At 38.8% G+C, this 21,261-nt stretch overlaps 1 protein-coding gene and 1 long non-coding RNA gene across 2 annotated transcripts; both read left to right on the top strand.

Moving 5' to 3' along the window:
• The first annotated feature begins 115 nt into the window (after positions 1-115).
• LOC104236272 (phospho-N-acetylmuramoyl-pentapeptide-transferase homolog) lies at positions 116-6,483 on the top strand. The gene is made up of 8 exons (XM_009790162.2): positions 116-757; positions 851-928; positions 2,927-3,150; positions 3,360-3,807; positions 3,892-3,956; positions 4,510-4,703; positions 4,917-5,125; positions 5,996-6,483. Exons 1-8 carry the CDS (start codon positions 590-592, stop codon positions 6,176-6,178), a joined length of 1,569 nt encoding a protein of 522 aa, XP_009788464.1. The 5' UTR covers positions 116-589; the 3' UTR covers positions 6,179-6,483.
• A 3,661-nt stretch (positions 6,484-10,144) lies between these two features.
• Positions 10,145-11,765, top strand: LOC104236271 (uncharacterized). The gene is made up of 2 exons (XR_713382.2): positions 10,145-10,235; positions 10,617-11,765. It is a non-coding gene; the product is annotated as an uncharacterized lncRNA (long non-coding RNA).
• Positions 11,766-21,261: the final 9,496 nt, after the last annotated feature.

Genomic DNA, 21,261 nt, shown 5'->3' with positions numbered 1-21,261 from the left:
TGCAATGTGTTTTAAAAATATATCATCCTTAAATATTTGTAAAAGTGTAAATTTACAAAATAGATGAGTAATTAAATAGTTTAGCAGTTAATAATTTGTTAGATTTGTGAGAAAACACAAGCACAACGATCAAAAGTATAGATTCCATCAATTGAAGGTTAATATGCTTAAGTAGATATTACAAGGACTAAATCAGAACCTATCAATATTTCAAGGACCAAACGTTAAAAATATCTCAACAGAAAAAACACAGTTTCCCTCAGCCGCAACCAAGCGACCATCCCAATTTTCTTATATCCTACGCGCTCTAGTGGAGCGTTATTCTACCGCTTCCCGCAAAGCTTTAAGCTTCCTTCCGTGGATTTCGAAGTTCAGGGGGATATTTAATTTTTCCCTCTTTATACATTCTCCTTTTCAGCTCAGTATATTCCCTTCTCTCTCTCTCTCTCTCTCTCTCTTCTCTCTCTCTCTCTCTCTTTCTCACGCACAACAAACCAGTATATACATATACATATATAATCTAATATTAGGATAGATCTTCGCTGCTTAATTTATATTTGTATAAGCCTTAAGATTTTACCCTTGAAAAATGATAGTTATGCGAAGGTCTTGTGCTTCAAATTTAGATTGGAATTCTGATTTCTATAGACTTGGGTTTTATCAAAATGGAAAAGGGTCTCCGAATCTGAAATTTCAGCATTTGTTGATCAACTTTTATCCTCATCATATCAGATTAAGCCCGCATCTTCCTTTGAAGGTAATTTTGTGAAATATTGCCGTGTCTTTCTTTGTGGTTGCTGTACCTTCAAGTGGATTATTGATAGGTTGACGTTCTTGTACGTTGATATAGATCTGTAGATCAAGTGCTAAGCGTTACGGGTTATTATGTTTGCCTCCTAGGCTTCTTCAAGTTCGAGCAATGGATGGGGTAAATATTCTTCTTTTATCTTTTTTACTATTAGTTGAGCATATGTTGTAGACGTTAGCACTTTTACTTTAGGTATTATACTCTCTACGAGTGGTCAGTGACGATTCACCAACCCCAACTTGTTTGGGACTAAAGCATAGTAGTAGTTGTATACTATTCCTTTATGGTATTGTTGCTCTTTTCACTTTAGCTATGTCTGTTCTTTACCAATTTAGATATATTTTTTGATTTACTCTTCTGTTTGGTTGGGTGTTAAATGTTTTTGACAGAAAATGTTGTTTCATGAAAATTGTTTTACCTAAGAAAATCAAATATTTTAAGTCATTTTGGTCTAGACATTATGTTGGTGAAAGTATCATATTGGTGGAGGGAGGAGAGGTGTGCCCGGGATGATTATAAGTAACAAGGAATGAAAAGAAATGATTTATGTTGATAGGACAAATTGCTATGAAGTAAGAGTTGAATAGATAATCACAACAAGTAAGTTGTTTCACGTAGGAGACTATTTTCCTCAAGAAAAACCTTTTCAAAACTTTTAGCAACCAAACAATGTCTAATTGGAGTTTTACTTTGATGGGAAAATATGAAGACTGTAATTGTTAATATAGATTGGAGTGAGATTGTCAAGTGACTGCTTAAGAAAATATTTAAGCAACAAGAAGCAGCATACAAGGATGCAAGTATAAATAGGAAAAGAAACAGATTCATACTAGATCAAGGAGACACTGCACGAGTTCTCTAAGGTCAATTGAACGTAAATTGCAGATATTCTAAGCCCATTGAGTTCAATACATGTGCAGGGGCAGCATCATTTCTAAGCATCTTTTGTCTTTCTTTTCTGCCAAATGGACCATAGAGGAAGGCAAAAGGCCAAGGTCATTGCTTTGGAAAGAGCTCATAGAGCTTGAGATACTGGGGGGTTGACCAAGTCGGTGCTTAAAAAAGAGAAGGTCAATTGCCTAGATTATCCTACAAAATAGCTACATAAGAAAATATCATTCATAGGAAAAAACTCCCAGTGAGGCATGCGTCATTAGTTGGCCAGATTTTGCCTCTTTTCGATGTCATGCGGAGTAATCAAAAATGAAAAGCTTAGAAAAGTGCCAAACTATGTTGGGGCTTAAAGCATAAAGTGAAATTAGAGTGCGGGTTTCGGGAAGAAAAAGATAAGAAAGATTTAAAAAAAAAAATTAAAAATGTAATCGTAACACAAACAATAATTACTTGACAAACAAATGGAAGACACTGTAATGAAGCTATCCAGTGAACAGGATGTAAATGATGAAAATAGTATGTTTGATTTCATCAATTCACTACAGGAATCAATTTCTGTATAGATAGATAGGTGCCCCTCTTTTTGTTTTTGCACTGGGGATTTTCTGACTTGTACCTACAGAGCTCTTTCTTAGTGCTTTGCTGTTTGTTTTAATAAAGTACTTACCAGTTCAAACTTCCAAGAAAACAAAAACATATCAACCAAGTTAAAAAACTGTATTAATTTTCTGATTTTGATGAAATGATGTAGTTTTAAGTTATTAGTGGCTAGTTTTCTGATGATGTAGTTTTAAGTTATTAGTGGCCAGTTTTCTTATCCTAAATTTTAGTTTCTTATTCCTAATTGCTAAAAGTTTCGTCACAATGTTGTCAACTATATTTATTGTCTAGCATTATGTTCTTAGCGACAGAGCCTATTGGTGTAGAGACGCACAACTTAGCGCCTTAGTGCCTACGCTAAAGTGCCAACTAAGCCAGGCGAAGAGCAGCACCTTAGCTTAACCTAGATTCAGGGCTTAAGTCCGCCTTTAGTGAGCCTTTAACTATACTGTTATTATAAAACTTGTTGTGCTTGACTATGAGATTGTTATGTAACTATACCAATGCTTGAAATGAATTTAGCATAAGACGGCATTACAAAACTATAACCATTTCCTACTGCTGCCATGGAACAAACCTAATACTAGTTCAGTATCATACATATTTTTCTTTTTTGTTATGCAGGATTTTGGGTTCTCTTCACTCCATGACTGGGGAGACAATAATGGAGCAATTGATTATAGGCTCTCTGCAAGTGAAGGTGAAGAAAGCGATGGAGATATTATACTACAGCCGATCACTGATGTTGATTTGCCTACCCCCAAGGAGCAGTTTTATCCAGCCGACGACTCCATAACAGCAACTGCCCACCGGTTATCAATGCTTGGCAGAGCGTACAAGAGAAAAAAGTAAATCTGCTTGTACCCATGGAACGGGTATCTTATATCTTTCTATGCATTTTATGTGTCTCATAATTTGTTGCTATAGAACTATTGTACTGATGAGCTTAAAGGAATGAAGATTGTGTGTTTAGCATTACTCTGACCAAGTTTATTTTTTGGGAATTTTGTAAAGTTTTCTCCATTCTCACAGCGCCTTTAAAACCCATATAATGCAGGACAAAATATGGCATTCTAAACAACGTAGGCCTCATAACATTCTCAGCGGTGCTTCTGTCTCTTGTGGATTGTTGTGCGTGGAAGATTGTCAGACTGCCCCTGGCTCCACTTTACCTGATGCGTCCCTTTCTCATTTCTGCAGTGGCAGTGTCTTGTGTAGGTTATGTCTGTGTCCCATTATTTCGCAGTTTTAAACTCCAATCGTTAATCAGGAAGGAGGGGCCTGCTCGGCACTCTAGTAAGAAAGGAACTCCTACTATGGGTGGACTGTATTTTGTCCCCATTGGAGTAATTGTTGCAGAAATTATTGTTGGGTTTTCTTCTCCGGAAGTTTTCGGAGCATCTGCAGCAACTTTAGTTTTTGCAGCAATTGGATTACTCGATGACTTGATAAGTATGAGGAATAATAATGTTGGCTTATCCGCTCGATTTAGAATCATATTGGAGGTGAGACCTTTTTTTGTATCCTTTCAAAATCATAAGTTTGCTCTTGCTGCTCTGGAGTTGACAGTACTCCTCTCTGGTACACAGGTAGTTGCTGGGACATTCTTCTCCTTTTGGCTGTACACGTCGGACATACCGTCACCCTACAGCATGTATACATTCTTGTAACTAATTTCATCAACCTTTTTATGATGGTAACTCACAAATCTATCTTATGTTAACAATAAGTTTTTCTCATTCAATATATTAACAAGATTTAATTCATGTATTTTCATTCCTCAAATTGATGCTTTTAAATGAACTGGATTAGTCCCTAGTGCGCCTTAGGTCCTAACAAATTTAGATCCTGAATTTTCACCCGTTGACTTGCTATCTAATTGGTGAATGTCGCATCATGAATTTTGTATCAACATCTCATAGTTGGATAAAGAACTCAGTTTCTTGCACAGCTCCTGGAACATTACAATTTAAATGTTTGAATACAGAAATATTGAATAGGGAACTCAAAGCTTATGAGGCCTTGCTTGAATCTTAGAGTTAACTGGATATTCTGCTAACATTACTGAAGAATGAAGATGCAAACATGCTTTCCTGTATATTACAACAGAAATTTCTTCTTTCTCGGCTAGTGTTAAATCCTACGTGGTATATGCATGGAAATTGGTTTCATATCATGTAAGATTAACATCTTCTATGCGTATGCAGGAAAGCAGTGGTTCCCCTACCTGCGCCTCTTGGGCTCGTATGTCTTGGAAGACTCTATCCTTTTTTAACCTCGTTTTGCTTTGTTTCCATGGCTAATGGAATTAATCTTACTGATGGTCTCGATGGATTGGCTGGAGGAACTGCCACATTGGCGTTCATTGCAATGTCGATTGCAGTGCTTCCTATATGTTCTGGTCAGTTTGTGAACTACTGATCCTTGTGGCTTTCATTGCAATTCAAGTGTACTGACTTCATTGTGTTACTCAGTTCAATGTTATTCACGGAAATTTTTGTGATGAAAAAGTTACCATTATTTTAATTTCCAAGAGAAGCAGTGTCTTGAGACTTGCATTTTCTAAATTTTCACGATTCTTGCTGAGTATGGATTTTTGTGCTTCCAAAAACAGAGCTTTCCATATTTGGAGCATCCATGGCAGGAGCCTGTGCAGGTTTTCTTCTGCACAACCGGTACAAAGCATCAATATTTATGGGTGATACAGGAGCCTTAGCCTTAGGAGGCGCACTTGCTTCTATGGCTGCTTGTACAGGGATGTTCTTTCCATTGTTCATTTCATCTGGTGTTTTTATCCTGGAAGCACTATCAGTTATACTGCAGGTAACCTATATCTATATAACCACTCTGTAACTCTTTACTCATGGATAATGCTCTTTCTCAACACTTCTGGATGAATTATCAGTTTATTTGCACATATGATATTCCTAGTGTCCCACTTTCTGATTCTGGTAACTTTATCCTTTCTGGCTTTCTTGTTCGAACTATGTAATATAGAGATGCTTCTATAATCTACTTGTGTCAATATTTAAAATTTTGGAAGAGGAACTCATTGCTCTCCTTTTGCCCCTTTCATTTTTTATTTTTGGTACTGTCATCGTTCCCCTCCCTCTCTATCAACCTACCTACCTACCCATGCAACTTAAGGTTCTTAATTTGGTTTCTCTTTCTCTTGCTCTCTCCTGGTCCTCTCCATGTTAGTGCTTCTATTCATAAATGTAGTCATGGAGGGAATTAAGGAGAATTTAACTTGTGTAGAAGGCCAAACAAATTATGCCCTTTGCAATTCCAATAATTTACTTTTGCTTATTGTCTTTAGGACAAGAGAAACGAATGTGGCCTTCATATTTTGAGAAGTTTGCATCATTCTATTTAAATTTGCAACCTGATTACTTTTAGGATCTTTTACTGTACAAATGTAATTAACTAATCAAGCTGCCTTCTTCACTCTAATACGTTCGGATTAATTAGCTTGAGATGTGTTCCTTGTTCTTGAAACTCGGTTAAGGTTGAAATTTTTGCTGCTATCTTTATATATATGTAAAAATGAAATTGCTGTCTACTTGCGCATGCCACCTCCATGACCTGATTGACCTCACCTGTTTCTTAAGAAGGTTTGTTTGTATCCAATAATCTAAATTAATATGTTTGCACTTTTAAGTTCCAACTGACAGAGACTTACCTCTGTCTCAGGTTTCCTTCTTCAAGACAACAAAGTATTTTCGAGGAACTGGACGCCGCTTGTTTCGGATGGCACCCTTTCATCACCACCTTGAATTATGTGGGGTAAAAGAACCTGTCATAGTTGCTGGTGCATATGTTTTTTCTTGCATTTTAGCCTTGAGTGCCGGATATGTGGGACTCACTTCAGTATAACCAGAGGTCATGGAGCTTTGGACGCCTTTGGAATATCTGACTGCATATATTGGCAATCTGGAGACACTTCCTGCAAGTTTTCTCCTTTTTAATTTTTTTTCCCTTCAAGCTTAGAATAGACTGAGGAAACTGTTTTTCTTTTACTTTTTCCTCGTAATGTTGAAATACCGGAAAAATGGCCTTATATGTAGTATTTTGGTCACACTCTGTGACCTAAGTAGTATTAAATTGTTATCCAAATATTTGAGAATCTTAAAACTATTGTCATGCCCGATTTGTTGTGAATATATTACTAATATTCAGGACTTGAAATTCTTTTATTTAGTATATAAGAATACAGAAGGTGCTCACATTCTTATTTAGTTTTTTATTTCTTCCATTCAACTTCTAAATGATTTTCAGATTTAGTATGACCATGACAGAGCATAAGTCTAACTAGCCATAGCTCTCATCGATCATCCCCAATTGCCTTGCATCTTGAAGTGATTACCATGTGTATATTATCTTTAATTTAGGCACAAGAGGGTTATGATTCAACTTTTAGTAATACCAATAATTTGGTATTACTAAATTGGTCGAAACTATCTGCACTAGTAGGAGGTGATGTCTATGAGATACTATTACGGATTGTAGTAGCCTATATAGGAAAGAAAAATTACAAACTATGTTGGAAGTAGTTGTACCAAAAGCATCATAAACAAGTCAGTGGGAGAAACTACCACGTCTCACTACACTTAGAGTGGACAATACAATCAAATAACCCAACATCCCACCGAAACAACCCATTAATAACACCATGGATGAAGACGCTAACCCAACACATCCTATAAGGAAATGCTACTAGACAAGAAAGAAACAACTTAAACTCAATACTATGAAAATGAGCCTGGCATAACAGGAGGAGACCAAAAGGGAAAGGAAGATCTGGGCCCAATCACCCTCTCTCAAGATGATAAGAATCGCTTATATTAGCCATGCCGCTTCTCGATTATTATCAAAATCTTTAGTCGAAGAATGCCACATCATCTCATACGATCCAAACTAATAGCTATGGAATTCCTCCGAACAATTAATCTTTGATTGAGCTAGGATGAAATTTTTTTATAGTCAAATTTGGAAAAGAGGATAATATGATTAAAGCATTGCACCAAGGACCATGTTTCTTACCTAGGAACTTCCTCTCAATCAAGAGATGGAAACCAAAATTTGTCCCACAAAAGGCAATACTGTCTTTTACCGCTATATAGGTACGGTTGTCACAATTACCAAAGGAGCTTTACGACAAAGAAAAATACTGAAAAAGGTTGGGAGAAAGTTCGGATGCTCCTTAAAATAGATACGTACACGTCGGCTACCCTAAGGGGTAGATACGCGTGAATTTGTATCCAAGCACCACTGGAAACGCCAGTAGAAATATCCATTACAATTGGAGATCACAAACAAGTGGTGGTATATGAAGAAAAAAGTGTCATATGCACGGGATGCGGAAGGATAGGACACACCCTAAAATCGTGTACTCATAGACAAAAAACACCAACTCCCTCCCAGGACCAACCTGAATGCTCATCATCAAGAATCAACATTGGGTGGAGGGAGGGGGGGGTGGAGGGTGGTAATGAATGGAAAACAATTATTTTTCCAAGAAGAAGGAAACATGGCCACCCCCAACACAAAGTCAAACGAGATCGACACAGACAAGCAATCCCAATGCTAATGCCACCCCAACCAGGGGTATCCAGGTCAAAATGTTCGATGCAAACTCCGGTAAGTTCCTTGAAACTAAGACATTTTAATATAATTCTAAGACTAACCCCAAACAAGTAATCTGAGATCATTCTACCAAGATAAATAATTGTTCAAAAAAGAATACCCCCCTCAAAGAGTCATCCCACACAGGAACAACCCAAGACGAGCACAAAGCGGAAGACGGGTGTCACGCCCCAAACCTGCGGAGGCGTGTCCGGCACCCGATATCGTACCGGCCCGAGCGAACTACTCTGTAATTCATTTTTCTTCTTCTGTAACTATTATGGGTCAATATGGACACAACTCATAATGTATAACTATAAGTGGACAAACGTTGTATCAATGAACCATCGTTCTTAAAACATGAATACATATGAGCCGTCAGGGACTCTGACATACTGTAAAAAATGAACCTCTATCTATAGAGCCTCTAAGATTATTCGACATCAAATGGGACAGGGCCCCTACCTAACCATAAGTTTGTAGCAAAACTCTAACACGATGACTTATAGACTCGGTTGCACTCCGAATGAAGTGGAGTCTTACTGATCATTCGCTGAATGCTAACCTCATCTACTATAAGGGCTCATCAAACTAATTACCTATACCTGTAGGCATGAATGCAGCGTCCACAACAAAAGGGCGTCAGTACGACTAATGTACCGAGTATGTAAGGCAGAACTGAAACATAACAATAAGTCAACATTAATTAAAGAGATATAAGAATCAACCTGAATTTCTGAGGTGCCACCATATATGCATATATATATATATATATAAATATATAATGCTTCTCTTTGAGACTTTATCCATATCGTAACATGACTGCCCAATTGATCAGTGGTAACTGCCCGACCGGCCGTCGTACGGTGGTAAATGCATGACCGCTCGACCGGTCGTAGTACGGTGGTGGTCGTAGCACAGTGGTAAATGCATGACTGCTCGACCAGCCATAGCACGGTGGTAAATGAATATGCATGACTGCCTAATCGGCCATAGCACGTTGGTCAATGAAGATGACTAATATTTACCTCAAACCCCGTCTAATCAATTCAAGTCCAAAAAAGGACAGCAAAGAAACCCAAAAATGGATCAACACATCAAACCCCCAATCGTCTTAACCTCCACTCTGCTGCTACCGGACCACACACTGACATCATGGCTGGAGCTGGCACTACAGGGCTAGGGACTGTGCTACGATTTTCATTTGGGAAATCAACCCAACACCCCCATCATCCAAAACTCGGCCCATCTAGCAAGGATAACAATGGAGGCGTTGTTGGCATCCAATTTTGTCCCCTCCATTCTTCCGAACTATTTCTTTAAGCTTCTAATATCACTAATAATGTAAGAGTAGTTATTTTACCATTTTAGCACAAACTAGACCTAGTTATTATTATTTACTTACTATCACTATTACTAGTATTATTAATGTTGTTATTATTATTACCACCATTATTATTATTTTTATTGGTATTATTATTATTATTATTAATGATATCTAACGTCATCATCACTATCGTCTTTATCATTCATACCTTAATAGTATTTATTGTTACCTTTCACGAAAAGTATTTTTATTTTTTTTATCTCACTAAGCGAGAATATTTTTTGCACGAAATTATATTTAATAAATCTTGCCGCATCTTACAATTAGTATTTTATTTAAACATCAGTAATTATAATTAGGCATAATAAATAAGTTACTTACTTGCTTATTTTTAACATTAATATTATTGTTGATTATTAGAAGCCCAATGAATTTGGAAAGAAGAAAGGAAATTCGGCCAACGAAAGGCCCAAGATTATCCTTTACAAGTAGCCCATCCTAGTAATTAAATGTCTTTAGACCTGATCCTCCAGGCCCAATTTGATTTAAGAACAGCAGTGTCCCAACAAAGCTCAATTAGCTTTTAGACTATTCCATTAAAATAAAATTACTTGGCTCTTCACGTGATGACTTTATGTTTTAACCAAGACCCTACAAAGTCTCCTTACTTTTTAATATCTTTCCCTTTTATGTCTCCTCTTCTCTGTACTTTTTTAGCAGAAGGGAATCACCAAAATGGTGAAAATGATGCTGTCATCCTTGCCACTTCAACGGCTCTTCCTAACGTTCAAATTAATTCATAAAATTCAAATCCCGCTTAATAATTGAAACCCTAAAATTTTCTTTATAAATACCAGCCTCAGAGAACTTTGGAAAGAGCCGTTGAAGTGGCAAGGATGACAGCGTCAACAAATCCTGCTTAATAAGTGAAACCCTAGAATTTTCCTTAATCACGTCAGAAGCTTGCCTCGCCAATTTTGAGTAAGTATTTTGTCTCTCTCTTGTATCTCGTGACTCCATATCTCACACACCTGTCCTTGAGGATATTTGGTCAAAGTAAAACGCCAAATAACTTTTGAGAAATCAGAGTTTTTCTTCTGAATAAGGAGGATCATTATTGAAAGCTATGAGATTCTTTAAATAGCTCTTTAACTATTTGTAATTTGAAATCTCGCTCAGACTTTTATCCAGAACCCAGACTTTTCTCCTATAAATACTACTGTTTTCTACAAGTGAAGGAGAGACTTTTTTGGCTGCCGCTCGAGCATATACTATTTTTCGACTCTTACCATTGTTTTCTTCCCTTAGAAACTCTAAGAAAGAACTTTCAAACATTTTATTTTCTGCCTCGATGTACTTTAGCCGGGATAGAGGTGTTCGAATTCCCTTGGCTCGAGGTTCGGATCAGCTCAGAACGAGAGAGTAGATTCAAGATCGAAGCTACAGTTCACTGCCCACAAAAAAGTTAGATCTAAACCTTTATTGCTGTATTTATTTGTTTATTATCATATGGTAAAAATCACAATATAGGAAATCATTTGATATAGAAATCATGTCACTATTTCAATATTCTGTGTTAGGAATATTAGTCTAAGAATAACATTTCATAGCTTGAGAGTTATTTTAATTAAAGCAACTTTAGTGTATTATGAATATCTAGTCTTATTTAAAGTAGGATTATTCTATCGACATAAGTTTGTTTCCATTAGCTAATGATGATACGGGACTTAGTTAGTCTTAAATACACTGAATGATTTGGGGTCTTAGTATATAAGTTAATTTGAACTATAGGTTTGACTTTGTTTCTCTATTTAACAAATGAAATAGATACATGTAGAGTTAGACACCAGCTTTTAAAATTCTTAAGTGACAGAAACCATGTCGTAAGTAGTAGAAATCATGTATAGTATACATTTTCTTAAATTCTAAGAGCTCTTCTCTGTTTGTTACCGTTAATAGTATGTACCCTAAGTGGGATCTTGTGCTCGTTTATTAGTACATAAGTATTAACCTAGTACCATGAATTTGTTGGTGTAGTTTAAAGACTTGAGATTATAAAACAAGTATGACCTATTCCTTTGTCCATTCCTTATGAATGTGTAAGAATCAATTTATGTTAAGTAAGAATTTGGTCTTTTGAGTCTTTTGGATAATGTGACATGTATTAGTATATGTTTTAGTATAACTTTGCAACTTATTTTCTCTATTTGATATCTTTCTTTAATGTTAAGAAGCATATGTTCCCCACTAACTTTTTTAGTTTTTCTTTATTTTCGCATGAACATCGGAGCCAAAGAGTTTCTCTTTGAGACTCAACAATGTCGTAAAATCGCATGGAGTCAGCAAACTTTTCATGTTCTCACCGCTAATGTAGCGACAAAACAATAAAATTATACCGCATGGGATGCTGGCGGAGAAGCCAGTCAATTGTCTTTTTGATTTCTACGTTAATCACAATGTTGCTTCTTTGTGTTTGGTGACAGTTTAAATAGTCATATGTTAGAATCTTAATTGTTATGTGGTACTATATCAATTTAGCGGGGTGTTTAATTCTAGATAATAATAGCGATACTCATCATATCACATGGAACATAGCATCTAGACATAAGGATTTTAAATTAGTAGTTGGGGCAATAACAGACATTTCAAATGACCAGTTTTAAAAGCCGCACTTTGATTTTTTTTAACTGACTACTTCCTTTATTTGCTAAATCTAAATTAATTTTTGAAGATCAACTTATTGGTCATGACTTATTTGGCACCTAATTTTGTATCTAAAATTGTTTGAAATAGCTTGTGGACTTCTTCGACTACGTTATAATGACTTCTTCAAAAATATCTCTTAATTTATCCATATATACTTTGAACAAAAGGACAGTCTTTTTGAATGGTTTAAATACAGTAACGATCCTGATTACATTCAATATTTAGCTCTAGCCTTAATTAACTTTAATTCGATCAGTAAACCATTTAATATGGATCTTAAAGGGTACCTTAAAGACCTTCCTTTTAGAGTAATTGAACCCTTACCTAGAATCTTTAGGTTAAGTAGATCATTAACAGAGTCATACTTTATTAATTTACTTTAATCAATTTAGATTTCCTAATTCACCTTAAAAATAATTAGGCGGTGACTCTTTAACTTAAATCAAACCTGAAATTGCCTATATGTTTCCAATTTAAAATGGGGTATAACAACATGATGACTCTGCTGGGGAAACTAGGTTCTAACCATAAAAACTTAGGTTAATAATAAAAATTTATTTGTGTGTTTGTAATAATTTATGATGCTTGTCTAAATTGCCTTTATGTTTGTCTTATATAAATTGCTTACTTATTTGTAACGATCTGGTCGGTTGATTTGAGAGTTGTACCCCTGTTCCCCTATTTACTGCTCATTTTATACTTAATTGTTGCTATGTGACTTGCCGGGGTAGTTTGTTTGGGACCGAAAATATTTTGAAATGAGTTGAGACACTTAGTCTCAAGGCTGGAAGCTTAAGTTGAAAAGGTTGGTTGGATGTTGGCTTATGTGTAAACGACTCCGGAATGGAGTTTTGATGGTTACATTAGCTCCATTTTTTAATTTTAGAATTAGGAGTGTGTCCGGATAGTGATTTGGAGGTCCGTAATTGAATTAGGGTTGAAATGGCGAAAATTGAAAAATTTGAAGCTTTGGAAATTTAGAAGTTTGACCGAGTGTTGACTTTATGATTACCGGGCTTCGATTGGGGTTCCGAGCGTCATTTATGACTTGTGTGCAAATTTAAGGTCAATCATACGTGATTTGATAGGTTTCAGCGTCGAAGGTAGAAGTTAGAAGTTCATAAGTTCATTAGGCTTGAATCGATGTGCAATTCGTGGTTTTACCGTTGTTTGATGTGATTTGAAGGCTCGGCTAAGTTCATATAGTATTTTGGGACTTGATGATATGTTTAGTTGAGGTCCTGGGGGCTTGGGTGAGTTTCGGATGGTTAACGGATCAATTTTTTACTTCGTGTTATGGCTGAAGTTTTTTGGTGTTTGTGTCTGGTTTCCTTGTACACGATCGCGTGGGAAGGTCCGCGATCGCGTAGGCTAGTTGGGGAATCTAAGGAAATTGTTCTATTCGATCGCCAGTTATGGTACACAATCGCGTAAGCTAGAGGAGTTAGTGCATCACGAATGCATGGGCTAGGCCGCGTTCGCATAGAGGAAGTGAAGCAGCAGCTGAGGTCACGCGTTGTTCTTCGCGATAGCATGAAGAGAGACACGATCGCTTAGGTTGAGGGAAACAATTTTCGTGTTCGCGTGAGGACTGAATCGCTCGCGTAGTCTTGAATTTCTGGGTAGTTGAGTTGTGCTTCACAATCGCGAGGCAATTTCCACGATTAAGGACTCCTAGGCAGAATATTAAATCTCAAAAAATGAGGGTTTGAGTTTATTTCACAATTTAATTTTGGGAGCTCGGTAGGAGGCGATTCTTGGAGAGATTTTCAAGAGAGTGATTGAGGTAAGTGATTCTTACTTAGTTTTGATTAAGTTCCATGCTTATGTCTTTGATTTCATCATTTAATTAGCGATTTGGGTTGGAAAATTGGGAAAAAATTGCGGAAAGTTCTTAGCTGAATTTTGGGTATTTGATCGAGATTTTGGTATCGAATTTGAGTAATTTTGGTATGGGTGAACTCGTGGTTGAATGGTTATTCGAATTTTATGACTTTTATCGGATTCCAAGTCGTGGGCTCGGGGGTTGACTTTTGGACTTTTGATTAAGAACAATGGAATTGATTCCTTTAGATCTTGTTGATTGTATCGAACTGTTTCTAACTAGATTCGAGGCATTTAGAGGCCGTTTTGCGAGGCAAGGGCTTGTTGGAGTGGAGTTCTGCATAGTTTAAGGTAAATAACACTTCTAAACTTGGTTCTGAGGGTATGAAACCCTGAATTATGTGTTATGTGGTTGTTGTTGAGATGACACACATGCTAGGTGATAGGTGTGTGGGCGTGCACCATAAAAATTGTGACTTGGTAATTATCTTCGAGAGGCTGCCGAACCCTTAGGAAACTTCACATTCTTATATTCTTATCGTGCGGATTCGGGAATAAACTTCTATTATTATATTCTCACATAGATGGTGAGGACATGTGCTACCGGATATGACAGACATCCACCAGTACCATCGGCTAGGACCACGGAAGGCCGGGGTCGTTGTAAGGGCCACGTTAAAGGCAGAGATGAAGCTCGTACAACAGCTGAGTAACCTGCAGATCCACCAGTTGCTCCAGCTTAGGAGTAGGTTCTAGATGTGGTAGATCCAGTGGGGCCAGCTCAGGCACCAAAGGTGCCCATTGTGATTCCAGGACTTTAGGAGGTTTTGGCTCAGATTTTGATGGTGTTCACTAGCCTTGCTCAAGCGGTTTCTGTTCAGACCGTGCCAGCCACTTCTTAGGCCCGGGGAAGTACCTAGACTCCCTTCGCCCGTACTCCAGAGCAGGTGATGCAGGAACTTCAGACACCAGGGGTTCTACCAGCCTAGCCAATTGTAGTTGCTTAGACCCATGTGGTCCCATTATGACTGATGATGAGCAGATGAGACTAGAGAGATTTGGGAAGCTCCAGCCTCTATCATTCAGTGGGGCTGAGTCAAAGGATGCCCAGGACTTCTTGGATAGGTGCCAACAAATTCTTCGTATGTCGGGTATTCTAAAGACTAGTGGGGTCTCGTTCACTACTTTTCAGTTTACTGGGGTTGCCTTCAGATGGTGAGAGGCCAATGAGAGGTGGAGTCCAGTCGGTGCAACACCCCTTATATGGCATGAGTTCTCCGTTCTTTTCTTGGAAAAGTTTGTACCATAGACCCGCAGGGAGGAGTTGCACAGACGATTTGAGCAGGTATGTTAGGATGGCATGTATATGACCCAGTATGAGATTAGGTTTTCAAAGTTGGCTAGTCACGCAGCTTGGTTGGTTCCCACTAAGAGGGAGAGGATTAGGAGGTTCATTGATGGCCTCTACTATCAGTACCATTTTGTTATAACTCGGAGAGTGTATCAGGTGCTACATTCGATGAGGTGGCCGACATTGCTCGACGTCTAATGATGGTTCGCTGCCAGGAGCATGAGGAGAGGAAGTCTAAGAGGCCTCATGGTTCGGGTGATTTTAGTGGTGTTCCTTCTAGGGGACAGTCCTACCAAAGTAGGGCTCCTTATAGGCCCACTCAGATGGCTCGCCTAGTTCATCACGGTGCATCGCCCAACCATGGTTTGTATTGTGCTAGATTGTGTCAGTCATCTCTCAGTGCTCTCCCAGCTCAGAGTTCATCTCATGCACCTTCAGTTCAGGGTTCATCTTCACCAAGTTCTTCTGGTAGTTATTCTTGTTCTCGGGGTCCACTTCAGTATTTGCTGCCATTTTTCGAGAAGGGATGTTTCAAGTATTGAGCGTTGGGTCATGTGAAGAAGTTTCCTCCCACTTGGGTCATGTGAAGAAGTTTTGTCCCGCCTTATGGGAGGTCCAACTCAATAGAGAAGTCAGGCCGCGACTTCAGCACCAGTTAATTCACCGCCCGCCCAGCAAGCTCGGGGTGGGGCCCAAACAGCTAAGGGTCGCCCAAGAGGGGGAGGCCGATCAGGTGGCGGTCAAGCCCGATTCTACGCTATTCCTGGGAGGCCAGATATTGTTTCTTCAAACACAGTGATCACAAGTATTGTCTAAGTATGCCACATGGATGCTTTTGTATTATTTGACCTTGATTCCACTTATTCGTATGTATCATCATATTTTGCTCGTTATTTGAATATGCCCTGTGAGTCCTTAGTTTCATCTTTTCATATATCTATGTTAGTGGGCAAATTATTGTGGATCGTATGTATCGGTCATGTATAGTGACTATTGGGGGAGTGGAGACTAGAATTGATCTCTTATTGCTTGGTATGGTTGATTTCGATGTGATCTTAGGTATGGATTGGTTGTCTCCCTGTTATGCTATTCTGGATTGTCACACTAAGACTGTGATGTTGGCAATGCCGGGTTTGCCGAGGATCAAGTGCAGAGGTTCTCTAGATTATGTTTCCAGTAGGGTGATTTCTTATTTTAAGGCCTTTGTGAGGGATGTGGATGTTGGTACCCCTACTATTGATTCTATTCCGGTAGTGCAAGACTTTCCGGATGTGTTTCCTACAGACCTACAGGCGTGCCGCCCGACAGGGATATTAACTTTGGTATTGACTTGGTGCCGAGATCTCAACCTATTTCTATTCCTCTATATCGTATAGCACCAGTTGTGTTGAAGGAATTGAAAGAGCAGCTTCTGGATAAAGGGTTTATTAGGCCTAGTGCCTAATAAGAAGGATCCTTTTCCGCACCGATTTTGTTTGTGAAGAAGAAGGATGGCACTATACGGATGTGCATCAACTATAGGCAGTTGAACAAAGTTACAATCAAGAACAAGTATCCTTTTCCGCGCATTGATGATATGTTTGACTAGTTTCAGGGAGCGAGGGTGCTCTCTAGGATTGATTTGAGGTCTGGGTATCACCAATTGAAGATTTGGGGCTCAGATATTCTAAAGACAATATTCAGGGCTCTTTATGGTCATTATGAGTTCCTTGTGATATCTTTTGGGCTGACCAATGCCCCAACAATATTCATTCACCTGATGAATAGTGTATTTCAGCCTTATCTCGACTCATTTGTCATAATATTCATTGATGATATCCTTATGTACTCACGTAGCCAGGAAGAGCATGCCCAGCATTTGAGGATTGTATTACAGCGGCTAAGGGAGGATAAGCTTTATGCCAAGTTCTCCAAGTGTGAGTTTTGGCTTAGTTTGGTGGCGTTCTTGGGGCATGTGGTGTCCAGTGAGGGGATTAAGGTAGACCGAAAGAAGATAGAGGTGATTTAGAGTTGGCCTAGCCCGTCCTCAGCTACTGAGATACGAAGCTTTCTCGGCTTGGCCAGTTATTATTGTTGCTTCGTGGAGGGTTTCTTGCCTATCGCATCGCCTTTAACCAAATTGACCCAAAAGGGTGCTACTTTCAGGAGGTCGGATGAGTGTGAGGAGAGCTTTCAGAAGCTCAAGATTTCCTTGACCACAGCTCTAGTTCTAGTTTTTCCTTCAGCTTCAGGCTCTTATATAGTATATTGTGATGTTTCTCGGATCGGTATTGGATGTGTCTTGATGCAGGAGGGTAGAGTGATTGCTTATGCTTCGCGTCATTTGAAGCCTCATGAGAAGAACTACCATGTTCATAATTTGGAGTTGACTGCCATCATTCATGCATTGAAGGTTTGGAGGCACTATCTTTACGGTGTGTCTTGTGAGATATTTATAGATCATCGGAGTCTCCATCACTTGTTTAAACAGAAGAGTCTAAACTTGAGATAGCAGAGATGGTTGGAGCTGCTAAAGGACTATGATATTACTATTCAGTATCATCTCAGGAAGGCCAATATGGTGGCCGATGCCTTGAGTAGAAAGACGGTGAGTATGGGTAGCCTTGCATTCATTCCTGTTGGTGAGAGACCGCTTGCAGTTGATGTTCAGTCCTTGGCCAACCAGTTCGTGAGATTAGATGTTTCGGAGCCCAGTTGGGTTCTAGTTTGTGTGGTTTCTCGGTCTTCCTTATTTGATCGCATTAGAGAGCGCCAGTATGATGATCCCCATTTTCTTGTCCTTAAGGACACGGTTCAGCACAGTGATGCCAAGGATATTACTATTGGGGATGATGGGGTGTTGAGGATGTAGGGTCAGATTTGTATGCCTAATGTAGACATGCTATGTGAGTTTATTCTTGAGGAGGCCCACAGTTCGCGGTATTCCATTCATCCGAGTGCCATGAAGATGTACCAAGACTTGAGGCAGCACTATTAGTGGAGGAGGATGAAGAAGGATATAGTAGAGTTTGTAGCTTGGTTCCTTAACTGTAAGCAGGTGAAGTATGAGCATCACTGACTGGGCGGATTGCTTTAGAGGCTTGAGATTCCGGAGTGTAAATGGGAGCGAATCACTATGGATTTTGTAGTTGGGTTCCCACAGACTTCGAGGAAGTTTGATGCTATCTGGGTGATTGTGGATTGGTTGACAAAGTCCGTACACTTCATTCTAGCGGGACTACTTATTCTTCAAAGCAGTTGACTGCGATTTACATCCATGAGATTGTTTGCCTTCACGGTGTGCCGGTGTCCATCATTTTAGATCAGGGCACACAATTTACATTGCAGTTTTGGAAAGCCATGTAGTGAGAGTTAGGCACATAGGTTAAGTTGAGTACACCATTTCACCCTCAGATGGACGGGCAGTCTGAGCGCACTATTCAGATATTGGAGGATATGCAATGCGCTTGTGTTATAGATTTTGGGGGTTCTTGGGATCAGTTTTTGCCGCTCGCAGAGTTTGCCTACAACAATAACTACCAATCGAGCATTCAGATGGCTCCGTATGAGGCTTTGTATGAGAGACAATGTCGATCCCCAGTGGGATGGTTTGAGTTAGGTAAGTTTAGGCTATTGGGTACTGACTTAGTTTAGGATGCTTTAGACAAGGTTAAGTTGATTCAAGATCGATTTCACGCGGCGCAATCCAGACAGAAGAGTTACGTCGACCAAAGGCTCGCGATGTTGCTTACATGATCAGGGAGAAGGTACTGCTCAAGGTTTTACCATGAAGGATATTATGAGGTCGGGAAATAGGGCAAGTTGAGCCCTCAATATATTGGGCCGTTTGAGGTGCTTCAGAGGATTGGAGAGGTGGTTTACAAGCTTGCCTTGCCACCTAGTCTGTCGAGTGTTCATCCAGGGTTTCATGTTTCTATGCTTCGGAAGTATGTTGGCAATCCGTCTCATGTTTTGGACTTTATCACGGTTCAGTTGGATGGTGATTTGACTTATGATGTGGAGTCGGTGGCCATTTTGGGTCGGCAGGTTCAAAAGTTGAGGTCAAAGGACATATCTTCAATGAAGGTACATCAGAGAGGTTAGCCAGTTGAGGAGACTACTTGGGAGACCGAGCGGGAGATGCGGAGCAGATATTTATGCATATTTGAGACTCCAGGTGCGTTTTTAGACCCCTTCGAGCACGAACGTTTGTTTAAGAGGGGAAAGATGTAACGACACGACCGGTCATTTTGATAGTTGTAGCCTTGTTCCCCTATTTACCGATCATTTTATGCTTAATTGTTGCTATCGCGCCCCCTTTTTTCCTCGCAGAGTCTGGGTTTCGGCACTTTGGGGACAACTCCTTTCCTTTTGGGAATTGGGTATGAGATTTGAAGAGTCGTCACCTAACAGATTAAGGTGTGTTAGGGTATCTAGAACAAATAACTCGTGTACTAGTTTACATTACTAGAGATTAGGTAAGGTCTTGAAATTACCTTGAGAGGAAGGTGTTAGGCACCCCCTCGAGATCCACAACGGTGGGTCCCGATCAAACTCAATTTAAGCGAATTAGTCTTATAAGCAGATAACAAACAGATATTACTTTAAAAAACAAGGAGTAAATGAGTCCTAGATTTTTTAGCATATAGGATCACTTCTGTGCAATACTTGGTAATTGTCCCCAAATTGGGGTGCTACACATAGCATTAGCGCATAGGTCATCATATCCTTTACTACCCGATTACCCTCTCCTTAATTATTACCTAAGCGTTCTAACAACATCAAATACGTATCCTATGCATGCACTACCCATACCTTACTTGTGGCCCTGGAGGTGTTTAGGACCTCTATTTAAGGTGGTTCTAGACTCACCTATGTTGTTTAAAAGGAAAAAATTAAGCGACAAACAAAATTCAAATAGGACTATCACATGAAGATGCAATTAAGGGGACTCATATTTACCTCCACAAATAGACAGAACAAGTGAACGCCATTCAACAAACATTTTTTATAATTTTAGGAGTCCTATAGACAAGATATCTAAATGAGTACAAACAAAGTATACATCAGTTTTATTTAGGCGAGGCAGTGAGTACCTATCAGTTTGCCTCTTGATTTTTTTTATCACTTACTGAATCTGAGCACATTTCAAGCAACAAGGAAATCACAATTTTATACCTAGGATTTAATTGTCCTACAGGCTTGCCTAAGTGATAATTGGCAGAATCCTATAGACATGGTATCTAAACATTAATCAGGCCATAATTTTATTAACTAGTGATTTAACAGGCAGATTTCAGGTAGATTTTATCCTTTAGACCCTACATGCATGCTTTCTAAGTGCTAAAACTGATCACAAGCGTTATTTCATGACACAGAAAACCGATTTTATACACGTTCCCTATAGGCATGATATCTAAATCATCAAAATTGATTTTAAACATGATTTCCTATGGACATGATATCTAAGTGATAACTCCCCCAAAAAAGATCTTATAGGCATGATTTTTAATGCACATTGAGACTTGAGGATATGCATGAACATGAATTTTGAAACAGAATTGAAAAACGCCTTAGAAGCAGGATTTCTAGTGATGCAAAGTATGAAAATTCAGGATTTTAAAGAATGAGATTAAGTCCTATAGGCATGGTTTCTAATGCATATGAGTAAACAATTGTCACAATAATCTAAAGGCATGACTTCTACTGCATATAAATAATCACAACAATCCTATAGGCATAATTTCTACCCGATCCCACCAAAGATATATGATAATCCCTCCAGTTTTACTAATAACCCTAATATCTGTTTTTACAAATGAATTACATAATGAAAATCACTATACTATAGGGAGCCTTCATAGGCCCAACATCAGCCTAGAACCAAGCCTTCAAATATAGCACATCTGAGCATAGTGGTAGCCCATCTATAACACATAAAGTTGGTTCCTGGTGTGTCAAAGTTCCCAAGGGCCTCAGGGACCCCGGGCAATGCTCACACCAGAATCAGATGTTCAATAAGATTCACAAAGGATTGAAAAAATTAGTCCCAATGTGTTAGAGTTCAGAGGAGTCTCATGGACCCGAAGTAGTTCTCACACTAGGGGTGGCAAGACCTTAGTTAACTAAGAGTAAGAGTTGAAAAAC

Source organism: Nicotiana sylvestris, chromosome 2 (assembly GCF_000393655.2).
Source record: "Nicotiana sylvestris chromosome 2, ASM39365v2, whole genome shotgun sequence".
NCBI lineage: Eukaryota > Viridiplantae > Streptophyta > Magnoliopsida > Solanales > Solanaceae > Nicotiana > Nicotiana sylvestris.
This window is presented reverse-complemented; position numbering and strand designations above follow the sequence as displayed.

Excerpts from the sequence above, each read along its gene's own strand:
- LOC104236272 (XM_009790162.2), top strand. The coding sequence starts at position 590 with ATGATAGTTATGCGAAGGTCTTGTGCTTCAAATTTAGATTGGAATTCT. Across the intron at positions 758-850 it reads GCCCGCATCTTCCTTTGAAG|ATCTGTAGATCAAGTGCTAA; the intron begins GTAATTTTGTGA and ends ACGTTGATATAG. Across the intron at positions 929-2,926 it reads AAGTTCGAGCAATGGATGGG|GATTTTGGGTTCTCTTCACT; the intron begins GTAAATATTCTT and ends TTTGTTATGCAG.